The 25,805-nt window shown below is 39.2% G+C and overlaps 1 protein-coding gene across 2 annotated transcripts in view; it reads right to left on the bottom strand.

The window, feature by feature from the left end:
* Positions 1-25,805, bottom strand: part of dennd1b (DENN/MADD domain containing 1B) — a 91,529-nt gene that overhangs the window by 61,190 nt on the left and 4,534 nt on the right. For both annotated transcript variants that reach the window (XM_082139828.1, XM_082139829.1), the window contains exon 3: positions 7,703-7,746. In XM_082139828.1, the coding sequence (XP_081995954.1) occupies positions 7,703-7,746 (44 nt within the window). The remainder of the gene's footprint in view (positions 1-7,702; positions 7,747-25,805) is intronic.

Raw genomic sequence — 25,805 nt, 5'->3', positions numbered from 1 at the left:
GAGAGAAAAGAGAGATAAGGTGGGAGAAAGACAGGAATAGAGAGCGAGAGAGAGACAGCAAACTCCCCCTTTCTCTTTCCAAGCTGGTGGGATTCCTCCCCAGGGGTTTCTGTCTTTAAACCTCCATGCTCTTTAAAAATTCTGCCAGCCAGCAGGTCTACACGGCGCTATGGAACTGTCTCCAGCAGGGGAGAAGAGTGTGATTGTGTGTGTGTGTGTGTGTGTGTCTGAGGAAAGAGAGAAAGAGACAGAGACTGGCAGAGCCACCATGCTGACGGCACCGAGATCCCAGTGACAGGTTCAAACCCAATCTCCCCACAGGTCAGTGTTCACTGTACCCCCAAACCCCAATTAAGTCCTGCTTTTTCTTTCTCCATATCCCTCTCTCTCTGGGTGTCAGAGAATGAGCCATAACACATGCAGCACCCCGTGGTTATGATGACGAAAATGCTACTGGGTCCAAAATCAAATGCGTCTACTACTACAATTACTACATTTTCTTAAGGAAACGTGAGCGCTGCTCGCCTGTGCAAAGCTCGCCGTCACGATGCTAGAATACTGGTGGTGGTTGCTATGCTGTTGCTAAGGTGTGGTTTCATAGTGTTACATGGTTGTTAGGGTGTTCTGGGTGGTTGCTAGGCATACGCTTACTGATATAAACCTTATGTAGCCACGCCCCTTTTTAACACTGTGCTTGTTGTGTTCTGTCTTCCGGTTTGTATTCCCACAGCATGAAGGTAAGATCTTACAGATTTATGATTGAACTGCTCGTTTTAAAATATTCCCGGTTTATGACATTTGTATTGACATCTGCTTCAAACATTACAATCTCATTCTCTACAATAAGTAAATCCACTTCACCAGCCAATTACTCTTCGACAGCGATGCCATAGAAATATACAGAGTTACCACAAAAATTTTGATTTTTGAAGTTCAAAAATCTAATTCTGCGTGCTTGTTTCTCTGGTGCATTCGGCCTATTCTGGTCTAAATATGGCTCTGGTCCCTCCAACAATGTAAATTCTCCTGCAATATGAAAATAGTGTTCTCAATCACAACAGAAAAATAAGAAAAGCAATCATCATAATACTCTTATTGCCTAAAAAAATAAAGACAACTGTAACTACTCAAAATTGAAACTTTATTTTGCACAATTGCAATGTTTTATCTCACAATCGCAACTTTACTTAACGTAACTGCAAATGTTTCCCATAAATGCTATTTTATCTAACAATTACAACTATTTCTCAATAAATGCGACTTAGTTTCTCATGCATAATTGTGAATATTTTTTTGCAATTGCGAATAAATTATTTAGTCTAGTCTTTAAAAAACTACATGGCTAAAGAAAGGACATTAAGGTCAACTGTAACTACTTTTTATCAATGTTTTATCTCACAGCGCAACTTTACTTCTTGTAACCGCAACAGTTTCTCATGAATGCTTCTTTATCTAACAAATGCAACATATTCTCATAATTGCGGCTTAATTTCTTGCAATTGTAACAAATTTCCTACAATTCCTTGCAAATGTTTTGCAAAATTACAAAATGTCTTTAGGTTTGGCCTTTAAAAACATCATGGCTAAGCAATAGCCTAACCATTAATTAAAATGTAAAGCTTCAAATCAGATTAATTTTAAAATCAACTTAATTTATATTGCCAACATAATGATATTAAATACAATTTTAAATGAATGATACCTGATATTAGATCAGCACATAAAGTCGTGTCCATCCATGACATGGTCATGCAGGTTTGAAGTGCTGTAGCTTAAAGCGTATATTCTCTAATAGAACCGGTGCCTGATGCAACGGCACATCAATGGGGATAAAATAATCGTCTGCCTTCTCTGGACCCTCAAATCTCCAACCAAGATTCCTTTCATTACGTTTTAATCGTATGCTGCTGGCTTGCCGCTTTTGACCCTGCACTACGCGCCTTTAATAAGTGCCGACTTCGCCCCTGGATCGAGGCAAAGTGCTAAAGGGGTAGCTCTTCCAGAGTTTCAAATTGACACAGGGCATTACATTTTCACTTGAAACGAGCCAAACAGAGCGGGAGGTGGTTGATTTCTCTTCTTTAGCCCTCGTCTTCCTTTCTTTTTTGCGGCTTCTTGCGCTGACCCTTAGGTGGTAAAAAGCTAATATTCGGTGTGCTGGCACAGAGGTTATTTCTTTCCCGCGCAAACACGCCGTCTGTCTGAGACTGCTTAAGGAAATGTAGCAGGTGATGTATTGATCCTCTGCCCACTTCAAGAACTGACAAGTGCGTGACAGGACCGCTGGGAGGAGACACGGGGCAGTGTGGATACGCAACCTTCACGCTAACCACCCCAAGCCTTCCAACACCAGCTTCACTAGGCCTGTGGTCACTGGAAACCAGAGTTTTATAGTGCTACGCATGAGAAAAGGGTTTCTGAAAAAAAACTAAAACTGGCCCTCGAGACAAAAATTTTAGAATGTAAATGAGGAGTAATGGTGTAAAATTGTTTTAATTCCTAATTTTCCAAATGAATATAGAGATTCAATCAAATTTAGCTCATTAGCCAAGTCTGCACGATCAATAAGCTACTACACGTTTGCTAGGTGGTTTCCAGGGTGTTCTGAAGTGGTTTTTAGGTTGTTCAAAAAGAGCCCACCCACAAGTATCTATTATATTCAGGCTGCTAATACGGTGTACAAACAACAAGGTTTCGCTTAATTTCGAAAGCAAACGCAGGCGGATAGATTTTCCAAAACACTCTGCAATGAATATATTAATGTGACGGGTAAGCGTTTTTTGTTCTTAAGAATACACAACTGATATTCTACTGGGCCAAGCTGAGATTCAGCTACATATGCCCGAGAACCACAGAGCCAGAAACATCATTAATTGAGTGCCAAGTGGCCTGGGGGATTTTCTGCGTTTAAGCTGTCAACTCCCATTGGACCACGCGATCGCTCGCTCACTCACACTCGCTCTCTCTCTCTTTCTCTCAGCTGTGGCTAGAAGCTACATCAAGCGTGTTGAGTCTCTGAGAAACGCAACCACCACCCCCTCATGCTCTCTCTCTCCGTCTATCTCTTCCTACACCAAACCAGGACATCCTGCACTTTGGGCCAACGACAAGTGTTTCCTTCCTCGATTGAGGTTTGTCGCACTATGCAAATCTCAAGAGGTTTGAGAGAGCTAGAATACTTAAAGATAACATTTAAAATGGCAGGTCATCGTGCAGTGCTTAATTTCAGTTCACTACGTGAACTGAAACTGTGGCTGAAAAGGGAAGTAAAACCGACGAATGACCAATCATCCCGTTCCACATTCAAAGAGGACGTGAGACCAGAGTTGAAAATATCCCTTTTATTTTATTTGTTTGCAAGATGTCACTTTCTTGATGAATAAGTCAATGTCTGAGACATCCGATGTAATGAAGACTGTTTCCTACAAGCACCCTCCAGCGTTTCTGGCACTGCTAACAGAAAAAACCATGAAGAGAACGCTTTTTTCCGTTCTCAAAGCCCTAAGGTCAGGGTAATCAGACGCCACGGGCAACAGCGTGGCCTTAGTGAGGATGTCTCGACTAGCCTGATGCAAAGGCCAGCTAACTGGGCCCGGCCTTCACATTACGCACTCTCTGGAGATCTGATCTGAGGAAAAATCTCCCAAATGAGATGAGTATGGGATACCCCAAGAGCAAGGCATGGCCCCCCTTTCCATTCCTCCAGCTCCGGCAGTCGATGTTCTTCTCAATCACGGCTCATCTCGCACATGCCCTCCATGTTAAAGCGTTGAAACCACACCGACGCTCTTCGTGCTCCTTGATGATGCTCCGCTGGCTGGCCTTCCCCCCGGGCTGCTGGTGCGTGTCCTGCAGAGGAGGGGGGGAAAGGCTACCAATCATGAAGTGTCAGGCTTGGGGCATATGATTGTACACTGTGTCAAAGCTAGACAAATATTTGCCCCGCGAGGCTCCGGGGACGCAGTTTCTCGCTTTGTTACATGAGCTGTAGCTTCACTCAGCATGCCGGTTTACCGCCTAACTAAGGAGATGGAGGGCCGGGTGACATCTGGAGGCTCCTGTGAAACTCACCAACATCCATCAGGTCAAACACACTCCGCTGGTGGCTTGGAATGTGATGTTAGCGCTGCGCTATTCCCTTTGGGATACGAAGCAATGCTGGAGAAACGTGTAAATCTCAAGGATGTGCATGATAAGGTCAAGGTTAAAGGTTAAATTTCAGATGGATAAACAAGGCAATATGATTATCTCCTAAATGCAGGATAGCAGGCCTTGCTTAACCCTAAGTCTCGTTTAACACAACCTCTGATGGCTTACTGTTTTTATAAAACGGCGATATGAAATACACAAATATTTAACAATTATATTCATTTAATTGTTTCAGTTGAAATCTTAACACAGAATTCGATTGATGTGCAGCCACAGGTTTGTGTAAATTGGCTATTTTGCAAAGGTCCAATCAGATTTCAGAGCAAAAACTATATATATAAAATAATCATGTATTGATGCTGTGAGTCCGAATCATTTGTTCTCCCGCCTCTTCTTTACATAATTTCCTGTCCTTAAAAAAAAGTGCATTTAACTTTTAAATAACAATAATAATAATATAAACTATAATAAAATAAAATGTAAATAATATAGTATAAATATTTATATAAATATTATAATATTTTAATATTTTCAAATCATTGTTTTTATTTATTTATTTAGAAAAGTATATCAATAATAAAATAATAATGTATAAAACACATTCATGTATCTTTTAAAATGTCACTTATTATATCACTCATTTAATTTTTTTAAATTTTTTTATATAGTATGGTGCAGAACTCACATCAATGTACATGGACTGTAGGGGGAACAGGACTGGCACAGGTTGGACAGTAAATCACTCTCATATTAGTCTAAATATATAAACGACACACAAACACTGTGCAAATCTTTCAAGCTTTCTCTGGGCACAGATTCCAGATTCCCTGCTAATAACCATAACTGCACCTGTTAGTAAAAAAGCAACATTATATGCTGCACTGTGCTATAAAAGCACCAAGGAAAAAGAGATTTGTGATTTCTTAGTGTTACTATATAATTACAAATTAAACTTCCCATTGAGATTATACATAGAGCACAAAGATAAGACGGTGCTTTACAGGGTTCAAGACACTGTGACACATTTACTGCACGCAACAGTAAAAGAGGAGAACAGCTAATCTCTCCAGTTATTTACGAGCTGGTGCTCCTTAACCCGTCATCAATGAAAACATGAGGCTTTTCGTTGCAAATCCTTTCAAATAACTTCAAATAATGTCAGTTTCTATGGCAAGCGCAGAAATAATAACCCGCATATGCATATCTGTTTAATTTCTTTTATTTTTCCCTTTAAACTGACATCCGGAAAGAGATCTGAGAGAGACTGTGGCAATAAAGTCTTGCTTTTCCATCTGTCTGCTTCATTTGCAAAAAAATGGCCTCCTTGCGATTCAGATATATACGGCTCTCTAGCTGCTCCACATGGCAGCTGTAGGTGACCGCGGCCACGGCGAGTCTCTGGGGCCGAGGGATTGCACTTCATATTTCGCCGCCCTCTGTGCCAGCTTCCAGTCTGTTCGCCCCTCATTTAGAGTCCCTATTCGAGCAGAGCGGGTAGTGGAAGAGAGGAGGATAAAAAATCAATTCATATTTCCATAATCCACAGTCCTGTCTGTCTCCGTCTCTTCCCTCGCCCTCTCTCTCTCTCTCTCTCTCTCTCTCTCTCTCTCTCTCGCTCCCCTGGGGTAAAGTAACCCCTCCACCCCGATCTACGGCCTACAACTGTCATTACGCGCCGCAACAATAAGAGGATAAACAAAGGAGGCCTGTAGAGATCGGAGCTGCTGCTGCCATATGCTGGCTAACTTGGGGGAAAAAAGGGATTTCGGCGGATAGAGAGGGAGCAGCCGTACAAAGACGCGAAAAGAGCCTAATCCTGGTAATGAGGCGACTCAATGAGGGCCTTTATGTCAATGTGGAAAAGGCCGATCCATCTGTACACATCTTAAACTAGAAACGATCTTGTCACCAAACAAACTGAGCGGAGACTTTTTAAGTTTTCTTATAGTCTTTTTATTCGCCGACTCTTAAATTATGCTTCTTGCAGGCTAAGCATGCAGTTTCTGAAGCATCTCTGCAAAAGACTGATGAAGACCAAAGTGCACACGAAAGCCAAAGATGCTCAGGTCTCCTTTCTTTGATTCTCATTGTAGCTCATAATGAACCGTCCAACTTGCTTTGCTGAGAGGAGAGGCGTGTACATGGAGACCTTGAGGCCGAGTGAGCAGAAATAAAGTGTGAAAACCGCAACGCTGCACTATGACCCAGGCCCAGACCCAGACCCACTTCTGCTTGTGCAGAAAACACATATGACCTAAACTACACTGAAGCAACAACCAACCACACAAATGCTAACATTTCAATTCTTCTTTTACTGATAATAGTTTTAGAAGTTCTGCAATGCCTATTTGAAGGAAGTTTAATTATTAAGAGGGCAATAAAATAAGTGTGAAAGATTTTTTACTTATAATTAGTGCTCAACTGATACAAGTTTTAACATCCAATGCCAATATATAGAGAGCAGCATCACCAATGTAATGCAGATATATATGATTCCAAATTTAAATGTTTATTTAGAATATACATATAATTGTACATAATATTTAAAATGTATGTTTTTACATATTAATGTTATATATATATATATATATATATATATATATATATATATATAGACACACATATGTATTATAAATAATTATATAAATAAAAAACATAAATTTTTGAAACACACACACACATATATATATATATATATATATATATATATATATATATATATATATATATCAAATAAGATATATTTAAGGTATAACATTTAAATATATGAATATTTAAAAATATGTAAAAAATATATAAATAATATTACATTAATAATTTTATACTTAAATACATTTTTAAATAAAAATATTTATTTTCCAACTATCTACTACAGTATCCATCTAAAAATATAGATTATTTAAAAATGAATATTTAAAAACATCATAACAAAACATAAAACATAACATAACAGCATAACAAAACATAAAACTAAATATAAAACAAAACAAAACATAACATAAAAAACATAACATAAAGCAAAACATAAAATAAAAACATAACATAAGATAAAACATTACAAAACATAACATAACACATCACATATTTTGGAACTGACACTAGGTTGAATGTGATGTGATAATTACAAAATAGCCAAATATCGGCTGATTAAGCAGATATTTGAGTCTATTACTACTCTTATTGCACGCTTATTATGCGTTACTAGTGTGATATAGTTCCAAACCATGAGTGACACACAGCTGTACTGGTGTGAGATACAGCAGTGGGCATATGAAGAAGCTCCATCCGCAACCATTCACATCACAGCCAGCTGATAATTACCAGAACAACGCTTATTGAAGACCTGCTCACCGCTTTTCATTATCAGCAACATCACACCGTATGAGAGAGAGAGAGAGAGAGAGAGAGAGAGAGAGAAGGAAGGAAGTGAGGAGGGAGGGAGGCCTTAGGAGCAGGAGGGGTCGTGGATGTGGTGCTGGTGGGTTAGGTGCGGGGGGAGGAGGGGGGAGGGGGGGTGTACGAAGAGAAAAAAAAAAGTTCCTCTGTCTCCAACCTGGTCTCCAAAGTCCTGAGGGAACTTCCACAGCACTGTCGGATCTGTAAGAAATTGACAGACAGCATTAATCAGCAACCACGCACCGTTCAGAACACATACATATTAATGAAGGGGGTGGGGGCAAGGGTGGTTTCTCCTATGTGTCGGCACACCGCGGCAACGAGCAGAGGCATGGAACGTTCTGCATATGCAAATGCCATCCGGTTAGATAGAGGCCTTTAGAAACACAGAGACAATACTCCACTACCTGCAGAAGCAGCAGATGTGTGGCGCTGCATTAATATTTCACACCTATATTTGTCAAAGGAAAGCCTTTGCTGCAGCCGATTAAAAATATAATGGTTCACATTCAAAATATGAATTAATTTATTATTTATTTTTATAAATATTATATGTCATAGGTCAGGGGTGGGCAACTCCGTCCCTAAAGAAATATCAAATACGAATACATTAATAATAATAGTTATTATTATTATTATTATTATTATATATAAAACAAATAAAATCAATAATAATTTAAATAAATAAAACCAATTTTATTATAATTTTATGTTTTAGGTACATTTTTGTTAATTATTATTATTATCAATGTGTCATAGCATGTGTGCTACAGCTAACCAATGTCTTGGAGTTAATAACTTAACATATTAACTATTAAAGCATTTTTTTTTTATTTTTTTTTACACATATTAGTATTATTTTTTGATTTTTGGTGAAATGCCATAATCTGACATAAATAAGTGTGTGCAGACTTGGAAACGCCTTGTGACACATAATAAGGCAGCACTCCAGACGCCTCTGCTATGAGTCACTCTAAAGAGATCAGCTTGGACCACAAAACAACAACTCAATGTCTGCTGAAGGTCAATGTGAGAACCCTGAAACAATGAGTTTGGACACACACAGGGTGTGCAAGGAACGTCTGATCTACAACCTCCATGTTATGACAATAGGGCTGAGAATTTTTGCGCAAATCGATATTGCAGACAAAAAAGTCCAATGTCTATTGTCAATAGTGTAGTGATGCATGAAGCCCAGCACACAGAAGACAATTTCAAATCAAGCCGGTTTCTGTTGGTCCACACAGCGAATCTGTGACCTACTTGAACCTACCTTAAACCATATGCGAAATTCCAGATTTTGTGGATTCCTATTGAAATAACTGGACTTGTTTTCTATGTAACCACATTAAATATTTGGCAACCAAAACAAAAGTTCCAAACAGCAACACCTCTCCATCTAAGGTAGTATTCAGAGTATGACTGACCTTGCATCATATACCGGTTTGTTACAGGAAGTTTAAATATCCTGTCTGGTAAAAGATAAATATCATTATCACACAGACCTTGTACAACCATGACACAGAACTAAAGGTTCGTTTGCATATATCATACATTTAATGGGAGAAATCCAGTCATTTCAATAGGAATCTGCAAGATTGGGAATTTTGCGTGAGGGCGAGACAGATTTCACTTGTGTTAAAGTTGCTCACATGAATTCATTGCTTTTCGAATTCAAAGCTACTTGGTTTGAAAGTGACTTCTGTGTGGACAGTGCTTCATGCCTGATTACACTATATTGACAATAGACAACGGACCTTTTGTCGCAAATTTCACCAAAACTTCACTGTTGTGACCTTTGGACTAAGCAGACTAAGTCAGAGCTAAGAAAGTTCACACTTTTCAGGTTTGGTTCGATTAAAATGAACTCTGGTGCGATTGTTCTGTTAGTGCGGTTCATTTGAATAAGTGTGAACGCTGCCATCTAAAAACCTGGTGTGCACCAAACAAGCGGACTGAGACTGCTGAAAAGTCTCGGTCCACTTCCAAATGAACTCCGGTGCGGTTCAACTGAACCAAAGACATCTAAACAAATCAAAAACAGGACATGATGTCAAAAGATGCGACCCTAAAAATGTGACCTGTTTTTTCTCGTCATAGAAGCCATGTTGCCCATTACAGTTCGGTACAGACATCAGAACCGCGTTTACACATTTTATAAGCTCTTCTCAGCTGGTAAAAATACCATCATATGTGTGCATATATAAAAAGCGCATTTAGTCCAGCACACAGCACACAAATTTCGTGCCGCCTCCAGCTGTCGACAAACAGTCGACTACAGTCACATGCTCCGATAGGCTACCCCTTTTCCACCAACACGGTTCTGTTGCGGATTCCTGGCCTGTGTCCATTCTCTAAGTGTTCGATAGTGATGCGCGGATCGTGGTTATATCTGCGGATGCTGCAGATAATCCGCGGCTCAGACGGGCCAAGTTATAAAAAATGACAAATTAAGTGCGGGTGGGTCGCGGGTCGATGAGATATAAATCATTAAAAGACTCGAAATTCGTCTGCGGCCATAGCCTTGTGGGCAAGAGCGCTGACATGTAGTGCTGTTGCGCTTCGGGTGATCCGTGTTCGAGTCCCGGCTCGTGGACCTTTCCCGATCCCATCCCTCCCCTCTCTCTCTCCCCCTGTCTAGCTACTATCCTATCCTATCCTAATGAAAAGGCAAAAGCATCAAAAGTAAAATCTTAAAAATAAAAAATAAAGACTCGGAACTCTCATTTCAAGGATAAAATGCAATGATTGTATTTCTCTTCAGGGAAAAGCAATCAAGGAAACCATGCCTAGAGAACCTTCTAGTGGTCATTACATAAAACACAAAGGAAAAAACCCTACATGAGATATTGCTTTATAACTTAACAGCTTTAACTAAAGATATACTCAAGCTTAACAGAATTATGCTGATAAGAGTGTTTTCCAAAAATGATGTAATGAAACAGTGATAATTTAAGTTTGAAAGGAGTAAAGCCTGTGTTTAGGCTATTAAAGAAATGTAATTTTGCCAAAGAAGAAATTTTATTTTAAATAAATTTTCATTTAAAAGCAGCCTACTTCAGAGTGATATGTTACCATATCATCATGCTTAACACTGAGAATTTGAATAACTGTAGTGTGATGGTCAGGTGCAGATATCTAAATCAGAGAATATCATAGGTTTGAGCAGTTGTCGGGTGGATGATTTATTCTTAACAGCAAATCTAGCGCACGAGCCCTAGAGTCCCCTTTAAAGTTCAGGTACAAGTCAATGCACAGACGTTTTCTTTGTTCAATTTGCACACTGAACATGGGTTGGAGCTCTTAATTTTGAACTCTCAAAGTGCACCAGATTAATACATTTATCTGTAAAATGTAATTAATAATAATAATTACCTTATTATTAAAATACCTAATATATGTGCTTGTAAAAAAGTGTTTTCTTCAGCCATGATCAGGATTTTACCACCTCCACCTCGTTTTAAGCCAGGAAAAACAGTTTTGTATCTATACAGGGTCGGTAAAAGAAGCAAGTGAACCGAATTACAAGTGTGACCACACCCTGAAAGTATGTTTAAAGCAAAACTACAACGTATGATAATAATAATAAAAAATTGCAGAACCACCAAGCAACCACCTAGAACACCTTATCAGCTGCATAACACGCTAATAGTGTAGGTTTTTAGACAAACGGCAGCTAAAACACAATCACATAATAAATCACATCAATGAGTCAAGTTAAACATGGATTATTTTCACTTTAGCCATTTCCTCTTTCTTGTCAGCATTAATTTAGAGAGTAACAATATGAACTTCCCATCATATTTGAACTGAAACTCTTGCTTCTTCATTCTGATCTAATCCACGCCAACAGTGCTGATGATTCAGTTCTGCTGTGCTGGAAGTGATGTCTGATGAAGCATCTAGCAGAATGAACACTGTGATGATTTAACATGTCGGGCATGAACCAAACTTCAACCTTCCTTCATCGAATGGATCTCTCCATTTTTCATAGCCGAACCCCTTCTTTTTTGTATCTCCACCATAGTAGTCTCACTTCTCTCTGCAAAGGTAAATATGTCCGCATATTCTCCACCGGTGCTGACCAGAGTTCAGAGAGGAAAGGGAGGGGGGGGGGGGGGGGAGAAGTGAAAAGACTGACAAAGGTGCATTACATAATCCCATTGTGAGATTTCACGGACCTTGTCTTATAATATTTTTACAAAGACTGAATTTCCTTCTCCCCAGGGATCTGAAGCCCAACTCCTCCATCTGATCTGGCAGAGTCAGGTCAATTTTATGCTGATTTTATGGGTGAGAGGATGGGAACCACTGCCAGGGAGAGAAAGAGGAACACAAGGGAGAGGAGAGAGAGGGAGAGGGAAAGAGACAAGAATGAAGAGATGCGTCAGAGGGACAGTGAGAGAGAATGATGGGTAGCTGACATTAACATCTTTAAGATTTTGAGGTAAAATTTCATTGAATGTGAAAGTGTACATTTTTAAATGCACCTTTTTCTTAATATATTGAGGGTTTCTTTCTTTTTTTTCAACTATTGTCATGATTCAATACAGTGTAATGATCGCAATATCTTACCTAGATTGGGGATTGAACTCTTCTTTTTTTAAAGAAATTAGTATCTTTATTGACAATAAAGATATTATGTTACAAAAAGTTATTTTAAACTTTTTATTCTAAGAATCTAAGAAACAAAAATATTAAGCAGCAGTTTTCAACATTGATAATAATTGTTTCTTGAGCAGCAAATCAGTATATTAGAAGGACATTTTAATTTCTATTCAAACAGAAAAAGGTTATTTGAAATAGCAACATTATTTCAAAATATTACTGTTTTTACTGTATTTTTATCAAATGCCTTGGTGAGCATAAGAGTCTTCTTTCCAAAATACTGTAAAAAATCTCACCAACCCCTTTTGAAAGGAAGAAAACAAAGCCATGTTGTCATAAAACGCATGTGCAAGAAAATTACGTTTAACAAATTTTAGATGTCACAGTGCAGGACACTGCTGTCAATGCGCTCACATCAACTACTTTGATACAGAGAGGGAAAAGACAATAAAAAGGGTAATAAACAAGAAAAGATTGAACAACAAAAATGGAGGCAAGAGAAAGCGATAGGTGAGAGGGAGGGGTAACAGAGGGGGCATTGCCCTCCAACCACGCACCTTCTGTGCTGCATATCCTGGAGGCTCCCGTGTTCTAACGCATTCAAAAATACCTTGAGACACATGCTTATTCATACACAGAGGCAAAAGGACTTGCAAATCTCTATCCCTGTGGGATTTTCGCACGACGGGGGGGCTCACATGAAAAGCCCCAAAAATTCAGATGAGCTCTTTTATTATTAACGCCCGCTCTGTCCCTTCAACAAGCCAGATCCGGCTTCAAATCTGAGCAATGCAATCAAATATTTGCCCAAACACTTATCTAGTAAGAGTATTCAAAGCGGAGATCTAAACGTTTTGTCAGTTTTTTAAAGAAAGATGACAGTATCTGACGTGCTCAGGTAACGCTAATTCCCATTGGCGCTGAAAAAAAGGATGCGTTTTCTGTTCAAACATGAGCATGTTCAACAATTAACCTCCCAAATGCACTTCGGCAAAGGTGCCGCTTTCATTCATTTGAGTCTTTAAATGTGCCACAGTCAGACAAAAATCTGTGGAAAAATGCAAGCAAAAATAACTAATAAAAATGGCAAAAGAACTAAAAACTGAAAATATAAAAAATAAAAGATAATTCAAAATATTAACAAATACTATAATAGTATATAATCGGTTGGTATCTTCTTATACAACTTATATGTTTTTATATAAGAATATTTTGCAATAAATTTGAATAACAACAGTCTTTACATTGAAAGTTCTGTATTGCGCAATTGTTTTTAATCGCGAAAAATCACGGTTTTCTTTGAAAATGTCGCAGTGATGCTGAAAAAAGATGGCGTCATCTGTTCAAATATGAACTTGTTTAACAACAAAGTCCCGCCGTCATTCACCGTTTAAAAATTTAAATGCGCCACAAATCTGCAAAAATGCATGTAAAAATGACTGATTGGGTGACCAACTGTCTGTTTTTGGTGGGGGGGGGGGTTTGTACACTGGGGAATGTAGAGAGATGAAGGCCCCTGTCTGTGGGTGAAAAGCTGTCAAAGGGAGCCCGGCTCCTTGCCTCCGCAGCCTCCTGCTGCCATATTGTGAGTGTGTTTGCGCGGGGCGGGCAGACACAAAGGGATTAATGGGTTAAGGCTGAAAGTTGAAGGTTAGGAGGGTAAACCCAACCCCTGCTGCTGAGGCAGGGAGAGAAATGTCACCGTGACAGACCTGGGGCTGCTTAATCCCCCTCTCGCCCCTCTCGCTCCCCAATGGCCTCCCCTCCTGGGCTTGACACACTGAGGCCGCTCCTGTTCCCAGCAGGTCTGCGAACCGCCCCGAGCCAGTGGGCACACAGAGACACGGAAACAGACAGACAGACACACACCCACGCACAGGAAGAGGGGTAGACCAACTTGACTTTCAACTAGGGAAGGGCAGTGTTGTAATGTACAGTAGGACAAAAGTGCTAGTCGGTAGAGATATTTACCTGTGAGAGCATTGAGGAAACAAGTGGTTATGTGAAAACGCAGAGCCGGATGTGTCCGAAATAAGTCAAGATGAGCATATATAGTCAAATATAATTCAACTGATGTGTGGTCACAGGTGTGTGTATGCAGAGTGCAACAGTCAGGTTCTGGAAGTAAATATCCCATTCACTTTTTCCATGGAGAAATTGATTTTGAATAATTCTCTATAAACCCTTCAAGAATTCCAGGTGCTGAACCACACTACCCATAATCCCAAGAAGATCCACCAATCAGGGGATCATAGCAAACCTACATGAAGCTTTGTGAATGGCGTAATTCAATGTTAACTGAAACTATGAAAAATTGGTTTTGATAATTGAAATAAAGCTGATTTAAAATAAAATATAAATATTAGATGAAAAAAATACATTAAAAAAATTATGACTTTAAAATAAAAAATCTGTTTAATTTTATTTAAATAAAACTGCTAAAGCTAAATAGAAAAATAACAAAAGCACTAAAACTTAAAACAAACAAAAAATTAACAGCTGATGCAAAATAATAATAAAATATTGTAAAAGTATACAAGTAATACTTAAATAACATTGACTTAATCAGATTGGTATTATCTTGATTACAACTTGGTAACAACCTGTCTGTTTGTGTATGATAATATATTGCAATAAATTCAAAATATGTTGTTTTTATATTTGTAACAAAAGAATTTACATCAAAAGTTTTACATTACGATATCCATAAGTACACAGTTTTGTACCTTTGTTGTTTTCCTAAGGTTCAGATACTTTTTTGCTTCAAATATTATTCTTTTTTCTTATTGATATCTCGATGTGCGCATTCGTGATAGTCACATCACAAGGATATGTGATGTGAAGTATATGGATCGTAGTTGATCTGTAATCCGTACCGGCCATCTTACCCCAGTTCAGAACGAATGTGATTCGCGAAATTATTGCAAAGTTTAACCATTATAGAATGAAAGTTTATCAATTGCATGTGCTTTTAAGACCTGTCAGTTTAAACATCAAGCGCAAAAAAAAGGAACTCTCAAGCTGTTTTCTGTGCGCCCCACACAGTTCTCTTTCTCTTCTTTTTGAGCTTGGACACGTGCAAGTAAAATTAAGTCAAAATGCCCGTCTCGGCAAGTATCCTCTTAAACACAATTGGTTATGTGTTGTAAACAATTGAGAAAGAAAATGGATGCGTATCATTATATTGGATCCGTACATTCGTCTTAAAGTGACAGCAGCCTAATATACCCGCAGATGTTTGTGTCACCAATGTTAATGTAGCTTTGTAGCTTTAACAAAGATAAAATTTATTAACTAATTATATGAATTATATTTAATTGATACAGTGAAGACTATGCAGTGTTATTTTACATTTAATTATTCAACTTCTGTACCTGAACACTGTTAGATTTAGGCCTACCTGAAAAACAAAGCACTGCTTATTTCATTTGTCTCTTTGTTCTATTGTATTTATCTATGCTTGTAATTTATTTATTTTCTTGGGGGGGGGGGGGGGGGCTGCTAAAAGTAGACTGCTGCACTCAATCAACTGGCTATTTTGCAGTGGCTTGAAATTATTAAAAACATTTGAAAAACTTTTATGATTCTAGCTTTATGGTTTTGACAGTTTTTTAAGAAAGTTTTTTTTTCATCAATCAAGTTCTAAAAAAGAAGAGAAGCAGCAAATGAGAGTATCTTATTTGATTCACTGAGTTATTCTTGAATGGGCATTTTTAATACTAAAGCATTTTAACAAGCAAAAATAACGTTAGAGGTGAAAATTTCTTGAGATTTTGGTCATAAAATCCTAGCCAGGTTCCAATCTTGGAGTTACATCTCAAAGCTGTCCAGACAGACATTTAAATAAATCGAATTCATATGTAACTCTAATGAGGCTTTTAAACAAAAGCTTCAACAGTTGTCCAGGTTAATTTGCGGTTTATCAACCTGAAGTAAACTTGTAACAATGAGGGAAATCCATCATTACGCTTAGCCTCAGCATTTCCAATCTGACGTAACATGCCAAGGTGGTGGCAGCTCAATGTATTGCCATCACTGTTTTCATCTCACCACCACTGAAAACACCTTGAAAAAATCTAAAAACCCATCGGCTAGGAAAACAATCTCGCCCGCTCGCATCAGACCTGGCAAGTAATTTGACTGCGGAGCGAACGCCGGCTAATGGGTGAGAATTGAATTGAAATCACCTCGGAGGAGCGAGCTATTTTTCTTTTTTTGCTCTTCGCACCCAATGTGAAGCCGGCCGTGGGTGATGGCAGGCTTGGGAGGGCCCTTCCAGAGATTCCCCTTGGGCTTCGTGCACGGCTAACCTTCGACAGGACCGCCGCTGCGTGGCAACACGCCGCCGCCCCGAGCGCAGACAGTGCGGGTCAGTCGCAAATCAATGTTTTGACGTCCCGGGAATGCTTGTCTTTAAAAGTCGATACACGCCGCTTTGATAGAGCCGAGGCCGGGGGGAAGAAGGTTAATAGGTGAGTGGTGGAAAGAGCTCACAGCTGACACCACTTTTTACCACCTCTGTCTATCTATCTGCGAACGAGATGGGTGTAGAGCCAATAGGCCGGAATACATGCCGAGCCGATTGAGTTGCCAAGCTGTCTTCGTACCCTGATGGAAAACCTCAATGTACCTAATGGCTCATTGGGATCGACTAGTGTTTAATACACTGTGTCAACAAGTTCCGTGAATATATGAGGTGTCATTATCATAGTACAAAGTATTATCAAAGTAGAGACCAAACTGTGGAGCCCGCAGGGCGATGGAGGCTGTCTGTCGAAATGTCCTAGCCAGTGAGCGTCAGTGGCGTCCAAAACACTCCATATAACTGATTATCACATCAAATATGGCTCTTATTGTAGCACATATTTGTGCTTGAAGTGTAGACAGAAAAATTACTTATCGCTGGAAGACGCCTGGTTAGGACAGAACAATCAGATGACAAATTTCAGCACGCTGGCAAAGTAGACAAAAGCTACAAGACGAGCAACAGGACATTTTGTCCACATGACTGAATATTAAACATCTGATTGGCAGTTAATATGCTGGACATCAAAACATTTGTGTTTTCAGTGTGGAGAGGCAAATTGCTTGTTAATGTGATGATCATATGACGTCAATATTAGCACCGTGGCAATGCAAACCAAGGCTGTAAATCTTTATTACATATCTCATTGTCCACTTATGCAGTCTTAAAGGGATAGTCCATCCAGGAATGAATATTCTGTCATCATTTACTTACACTCATCTCATTCCAAACCTGTATTTCTTCTGCACAAAACAAAGTATTGTGAAGAATGTTTAGACTGTTTTTGGCAATACAATGCAAACCAATGGGGTCCAAAACAACAACATTGGACAGACTAAATATCTACAAGTACAAGTAAATGACAAAAAAAAAAAATTTTGGGTGAGCTGTCACCTTTAACACATTGGATTAACTCCATGTTGTAAAAAGGATCCAATATATTTACAGTTAATTCTCTTCTGAACCAGACCAATGCGTGCAAACCCATTGAAAAACCAGTGGTTTCTGTTTTCATCCAGAGATGAAGGACTACGTGTTGCCTGTCTGCCTTTCCTCTTTGTACCCTCCCTCCATGCCTCCTCCTCCTCATGTCTTATTCTTGGCCAAAGGTTAAAATGCTGAACTCGCAACCTCCTTGGCAAAACCTTTTCTTCTTCCGTTCCTTTTTTCGCTCATCTATAAAAGATTTATTTCACAGTATGTAGAGGTCTGGATTAACCCACTCCATGCCCCAGAACAAAGCCATTGTCTTTGTGCCCGAACAGGTCTGTGTAAAGAGGAAGCACCAGCTCCTCAACGTCCACAATAATACCATTGTGCCAGGCATGCTGGAAGGGTCCTGGTTGTCTTTGGAGGCTCGTCTAGACTTTGAGCCAGCTACTCAAGAAACTGGTAGAAAATCCCATCAAGCAGTGGAGTGAACGTTAACTAAGGTAACCCGCTGTGAACCTGATGAAGATGTCAACCGAACATATGGCAAAAAAAATATTTCTTTTGTTGGTACAAGGAGCTTTTTTCTTCCCCTCCAGAATGAAGGGGAGTGGAAAGGGGAGGGAGGGCAGTGTTTGGAAGCCAAAAGCAAGGAATAACTGTGGTCATCAGTTTACTTCTGGATCAGTAACTTTATTCTAGCTTCGAGCAGCTCTGCCCCCAGATCTCACAATTAAAAGGGTAAGCAGATTAGCAGGCATCTTTTAAGCTTGAATAGAAAGAAAACACTCAGTCGTTTTAAAATGTTTTTTTCCCCCTTACTCTTTTTTTTTTTTTTGCAAGCCACAAATAGCATTACATTTCATGCCACTTTAGCTGGCAAGAGCCTTAAAAAAGGATATATTTTGCTGCAATGATATGCTTCTTAAAGTATCACACTGATCATTTGCTGCCTGTGAAAAGAGAAACCCAATAGTTCACATGTACCGTGAAAGTTAAGCGTGCATCTGTCAAGATTACAAGTTGAGGTAGCTAACAAGGACCAGCATGAGTTTGCAGCGATATGCTAACAATTTATACCGGGTACACTTATGCATATTACCAGCATATTGGCTGTTTATTAGTACTTATAAAACACATATTAACGCCTTATTCTGCATGACCATATTCTACATCTCTAAACGGTATACCCCATTCCTAAGCATATCCACAACAACAACAACTGCCTTACTGTCAATAAGCAGTATTATATATATATAAAAATCAGCCTGTATTTCTGTCCCAATTTCTTATGACATTTTAAGATGGTTCGGTTAAACCCTCGAGCATTGCGTCTTTTTGTTGCTGACAACATTTTTCACCAAATGCTCCTCGTTCCAAATTTGGAGAAATGCCATTATCTCCTCCTCTGTGTCATAATGTGTCATTAGCTTTTAATAATCACCTGTGACGCCCAAAAATGCAATCACGCTAATGTCAAAGTGAACCTGAAGCATGTTGCATTTATAAGTCATATGTGAAAACATGGAATTAGTGATTTTATGGCATTTGTACAGCATAAATTTGAATAGGCATATGTAATTAGGCTTAATTAATCTTAAATAATAGTGACAGGCCTTCTGAAAGATAACAATACTAATCAACAACTACAAAATAAAGGTGAATTTGATACATTTGAGTAACTGGCGTGGTGTAATACACTAATTCAGGCAACAATATGGGAATGGGCTCTCCAACAAACATCAAACGCTGATTATTCCCGTGTTTTATCTCAATGTGTGACAATTTGTCAAACGTCTGTGTGGATTCATTTGCATATTTTACATACACTTATAGATTTCAGAAAACAGCTAGGAAACAGAAGAGAGAAAGAGAGAGAGGAAAAAAAAAAATCTTGAAGCTAGTTGGGGTGCAACCCAATTTCACAGCTTCATGATTGAGTGGAGCAGCATATGGATGTCGGCTATGTGACAGTCCCGGCATATCACTGTATATTAGCGCAGTCTGTCACAATACATGTCCAATTGCGAGAATGTTTATCAACTGTCTTCATGTGAACGTTTTTTTTTTTTTTTTTGCATACCATTTGGTTGGGCTCATAGCTAGCATGCATTGTCGGGAAAGAAAGCCAGCGTACCACAAAGAGAATAAACAACATTCAAACAATCTGCCTCGCAAATCACACCTTAACTCCTGACTCAAGGGTAATTTATATGCACAGTACAGACGACAGGAGGGAGGCTGTTCTGGAGGTATTGCCAAGCTCGCTAATCACATCAGTCATCAAACTGCCTTATCTCAAGCTAGGCTACATCTCATGGACATTAAAATGTCTTTACCTCTTAAAGGGGGGCAGCCGCGACTCCGGTTTGGGTGCGCGAGGAGAAAAGCTGGAAAGGGGCTGCAGCAGGTAATCACAAGTTGCAAACCATATGCTCGCACCATCTGCCTCACACATAACACATACACGCATCTAAAAATGGGCTAGCTTGCAGGAAAAACTCAATTATCTATTAAAGCATATGACAATTAGGCACTGGACAGAGAAGGTGTTTTTATACGCATCATACACTTTTATAGCACCTATGCCTTCAGGCAATCAGTAGTCACCTCTGGGATAAAGACTAAAAACACAGAAACATGCCAGTTCTTCTGAACTCTGATCCTGAGAAATCCTGATACCAAGAAAAGGCAAGACAGCAATTCTCAATTTGTCAGATTCATAAACAAATGACTCCCATGAGCGAGTCTTTTAATGAATCATTCTAAGTTACCAGCTTGAATCAGTCATTCAGTCAATCAGTGATGGATGAATACTTCACTGAATGAATGGATTACTGAAACACCTGACTCGCTCACTAAACTTACTTATAGTTGTGTTGAAGTTGACTCAAATTATGTGTATTTACAGTATGATTCATGGCACTTAAATCTGGATTATTACTGACTGTTCATATGACAATATGTAGTAAAACACATTCACCAGAGCAGGAGAATCAACTTGTGTCTTTGCATGTAAAGGAGGCTATAGACTTAAATATATGAAAGAAAAAAACTATTTAGACACAATTCAGCATGCGAATGTGAGTAAGTGTGCTAAGAATGAGATTTGTTACACGTAAATGTTTTGAAAATGTATGAAAAAAAAAAAAAAATCTGTGAGGTCCACTTCCAACATTAATCACAAATTGGTGGGATATAAACAAAAGTTTAAGGTCATTTTTTTTTTTTTTTTTTTTTTTAATACTTTTATTCAGCAAAGATGCAAAAACTGATCAAAAGTGACAGTTAAAACATTTATAATATTACAAAAGATTTCCATTTCAAATAAATGTAAATAAAAGAAAAGAAAACAGGTACTTTAAATTGTAATATTTCACAATATTAATGTTTTACTGTATTTTTAATTCAATAAATGATTCAAAAAGCTTTGATGCGAGCATAAGATTATTCTTTTTTATTTTTACCGACTCCAAACTTTTGAACGGTAGTGTACGATTTAATAAGCATTTCTCACAGGAAAAAATGAATGGTTTGAGAGTGCTATGACTTGGAGTGGGGGAGACGAGAGAGGCGTGCTCACATACTTCACTAATGACAGTACTGTATGCTAATTCCATATGACACTCTCTGAATCAGAGAAGGAGACGAGAACCAATCGAGTGAGAGAACACGGTTCCATGTGTGACAACAAAGACCTCATGGATGAGTCACATGATATTCAATGACAAATAGCACAGCAAAGCCCTCACAAAGACAAGCAGTGGGGACTGACCTACATTCAGTGATGAAAAGTGGGCTGGAGCCCAAAAAGAGGCCAGCACTGTGACACAAAACTCAAAAAATTGCCACAAGTCACTCTGCACATGAACATTTTTAGCCGAGATAGGCCTATATTGTAATGTATGAAAAATGAGATCCGAGCTAATGTAGCAAGTCTAGCCTGCTCTTAAGGTTACTGGGAAACTTTTCCGATATCTTTGAGGATAATCATTAAACTGTTCACCTACAAAAGTAAGAGTTTTTAGAGAAAAAAAAAAATCTTTCTTTAAAAAAATAAAAAAATAAAAAAAGTGGTCATGTGAGGTCTGTACCATAGATATGCTCTATTTTGCAGAGCGTTTGCTTTGACGCGTCCAGTTTAAACAGCTCATTTGCATCTCTGTAGTCTGTACAAACTTCAGAAGGATCCCAGCGTCGGAAACAAGTGGCGAGTTTATTTTAATGGCGTCCCGGATTGCATCGGAGGAATATGTTTGTTCTGAGGGTTTTTTTTTTTTGTAAACGAGGCACAGTGTAATAGTAGTTCGCATAGATACTTTGGTTGAAAGATTAAGCTGTTTTGGATCTGACAGCATCATTACAAATCGTAAGTAAATGTTTTCATAATACTTTGTCTGTAAATGACGGTTTTATATGGATAAGGTTTTCAGATCACGTGCGATAATGATAATACAGACATTTGGTTCAAAGCTACACAAGAAAAGCCTACAGAAGAACCTGTGCAACTTTTAATGTGTCTTTGTTCAGAGCTGGCCTTATAGCATTTGTTGAAGTGAAGGCAAACTTTCTCTCTAAGTTCAGACTCAAGTGTTTGAAATGACACAACACAATAATCTAAATCAGTGGGATTAATTATTTACCTCATCCTCACTTTCGATGTCATTACACAGCTCCAAAAATAGACCTGCCAAGAAGTCTTTCTATGTTCTTGCAGACTGACTTGCGACGGTGCACTTAAATGAGGAAGTCTGGAAAGCCGTGACGAGCCCTGCGGTAACTGCCTCTCAGATTACACCGATCAGCAGATTCGTCCTGCTGCCGTGCACACGCAAAAACATCGGTCCTCACACAGCAAAACACGTCCCGTGTAGCCTAAGAGGGAGGGTGTGTGTGGGGTCAAACCACCTGAGAAGAAACAGGCCGACTCCTGCAGGGCCTGACTGTTCCCGTCACATCTGCTGATCTTCACTCGCCAGCACCAGACACTACATTACCGGCCTTGCCATCCAACTATAGCAAAGAAGCTAAAGCAAAACCAGAACTACTTGTCATCCAACAATAGTAAAGAAGCTAAAGCAAAACCAAAACTACTTGTGTGTCAATCAAAATCATTTAAACTCAAAAAAACGTATTTGAGAAGGTTCTCGAAGTGTGCGCCACTTTTGCGGCAACACGTAGGAGTTTAGGAACAGGTGACTGCAGAACCATCCAGCGCTGGTGAATTTGGCAAAACTTCCATCGTAATCATAAATTCATATATTCACAGCCCCAGTGGAACGGCTTCAGACTGTTCACAACTAACGAGACTCTTCAGCGCGGCAAGGAAAGAAAAAAAAAGCACAGAGAGTTTCATGAAGTGAAAATCCATAACTTGCAGAACTGGAGGTCAATCTGAATTCAGTTCTAAGCAGGGGTGTGTGGGATAACTTATTCCGTGGCTTCAAACTAAAGCTTTTTTCCATCATTAAGCTGTATTTTTCGGGTGATGCTGGCAAAGGGGATCCGGGGAGACTTGATGAAGTTGCACAAGTATAATGAGGGCAGATCAAACCGAATTGAATCTGCATGACTATAAAGGAAAAGAAAATCATGCGCAAACTACCCCTGTAGCCGTTATGAGTAATGACCAATCAACACCATCTTAGGCACAGCGGCATTGTTAGTCTGACAGCGGAGCCCCACCAAAGTGTTAGCTGGCGCTGAACCCTAGACACAGCTGAGCGCCAATCAGATTATTTAACAAGGTGGGGGTCAAATGGCAAAAAAAGACCCTTGGCTCACAGACCTGTCAAAAGCTGCTATGTGAAATTTGAGGCAGGAGAATAAACGTGCTAGGACACATTTAAAAAGGTAAAGGTACAGCTGCAGGTACATTTTAAAAACGTTTATTTAGATGACTCAAACTTCGCACGAAAAAGTCAAACTGGTTAATCTTGTAGTCCGCAAATGTAACTTGATCTCTAAAGGAAAAGTCTAAATTGCTGCAGTTTCGTTTTGGCACCTTATTATTACCTTACAATTAGAGGTGTTTGCTACAGTAAGCATCATTATCAGTCACATTTTAGCAAAAATAGCCAAATTGTGTAGTGTAGTTACAGGTATGCATGAAGCACAGCTCACACAGAAGTCACTTTCAAACCAAGCAGCTTTCTGTTTGTCAACTTGAACCCGTTGCAAATTCTGAAGAGGGTAGCCCATGTGCAAAATTTTAGATCACATATATTCCTATTAAAATGACTGGATTTCACCCACAAAAATATGCTGAATAACAGTAAATGTGACCGTACCATAACTTTTTGTAAGTGATGTAACATAAATTTAAGAATCCCATATTTACAGACCAAAATATCCAAGAGACTTAAGGGTGGACTCTTTAAATTTGGCCTCATCATCTAGGGGACTTCTGCACAAGCAAGGACCACTCACATTTTCTACAGAAAAATACATAACTTTATAGCACTATGTCTACCACCTAGTCAAACTGGTCCTTAACACCATTGAAAAAGTGGCCTGTGCAAAAGAGAAATAAAGCTGTTGGTCATCGCTGGAAAATCACTTTGCTAATTGCAGCACAAGTGTAGTTGTAAATTCAGGTCTATTATTTTTATTGCTTTATTATTGGGTGCAATCTGGAAGAAAAGAAGAGGCAAGACAGGTAGCATCTGTCTCCACCTACTGCCTTGGCACAGTCAGCATCATCTGCTGGCTTTGGCACAGGGCATGAAAAACATCAATGCGGCTCACTAGTGCCAAGCACAAGCATGGCAGTCATGCTTAATCCAATCTGGCAAAGTATTCATCTTCTAATGTTAGCTAAAATAAGTCACCTACTCTGCAGTCTCTGGGCCTGTCAACCCCAGACCCATGCTGGAGAAGAAAACAATGGCATTACATTTAAAACCATTTGTTTCTGAATGTAACCTATTTTATCTATCTCAGAGATGAGCAAAGCTACATATTTTCAAATTCGACTTTGGTGAGTTGACTCACAGGGCAAGCTCACACTACAGGACTGTACACAACAAAGGTGTCTTGTCATCTGTCTTCGTCTTGTCATAGTTAACGACGACGAGCTGACGAGACTAAGCTACAATACATTTGCTCAAGAGGCAGTCCTGACCTACAGCGAAAACATTTTCTCTCACATAAATTCCATTTATACCATCTGCACTGTGATTGGCTGGATTAGTTCCACCTTGTCATTGCATTGCACAAACTACAAGATCATGTGGCGGTAATATCAAACAGTTTTTTTTAGATATTGCAGAGCCTGTGACTGCTCGAGACTCAGATCACATCCCTGGCCTGCTCATACTTTAACAAGCATTGGCGACCGCGATTTGGCCACGATCCAGGGGTTTTGTCGCAGACCTTGGACAGCAAAATCCAGCCAAAAGTTGTGTAGAGTGAGCTTAAAGAAGCTCTGCATAATTAGGCTGTTCTGAGTGTCTAATGCCAGACTACACAATATCTTTTCTCAGTTATGACAGTCACTGTGTCAGATTATGCGGTTTTGACTCCTTAATTCTTGTCATGCCGTGGACAAGAAACACGTCAGACTACACGTTGCTTTCCAACCAATCATCGTTTGCCGTCTTTAACGCCATGTGTGATGTCATCGAGAAGGCGGAACTAACGACTGACTTCCCGAAACAAGAGCGTAAACAAACAATGGCTACCGAAGCAACGTGTTAGCTTAATGCTAATTCCAGTAAGCGCCATCGTTCGCCAGCATTTCTCTTTTTTCACTCTGTCGTGGTCGTTCCTCAAGAAAACATCATAAACTTTGCCATAACTCCATGAACCTTTCCTCCATTGCATAATACCACCTAACAGCACTAATAAAATCCTCTCTCTTTCGTTTTGGCATGTTTGAAAGCTGTGTACGGAAGAGCTTCTGTGCTCCTATTGGTCAACATCATAGATGTGGCTGAACCAGTCGTGAAGTAATGAACAAAAAATAAACATGCTAGTCGTTCTGTCGGGATGTCATGAAGCATTGCAGAAGCAGCGTTTGTTGTGACTCACTATGACACAGTATACGAGATACACCCATTGTCGTTTACGAATCATCATGACACCCTATGTCAAACGAATTGTGCCAAAATTAGGCTGATATTGTGTAGTCTGACCTTGACATTAGTGTTCACATACACTACCTTTCATAAGTTTGGGGGCAGTGAGATTAATTGAC

Source organism: Leuciscus leuciscus (genome assembly GCF_965113295.1).
Source record: "Leuciscus leuciscus genome assembly, chromosome: 15".
Classification (NCBI taxonomy): domain Eukaryota; kingdom Metazoa; phylum Chordata; class Actinopteri; order Cypriniformes; family Leuciscidae; genus Leuciscus; species Leuciscus leuciscus.
The sequence above is the reverse complement of the archived record's forward strand: the minus strand, read 5'-3'. Positions and strand labels throughout refer to the sequence as shown.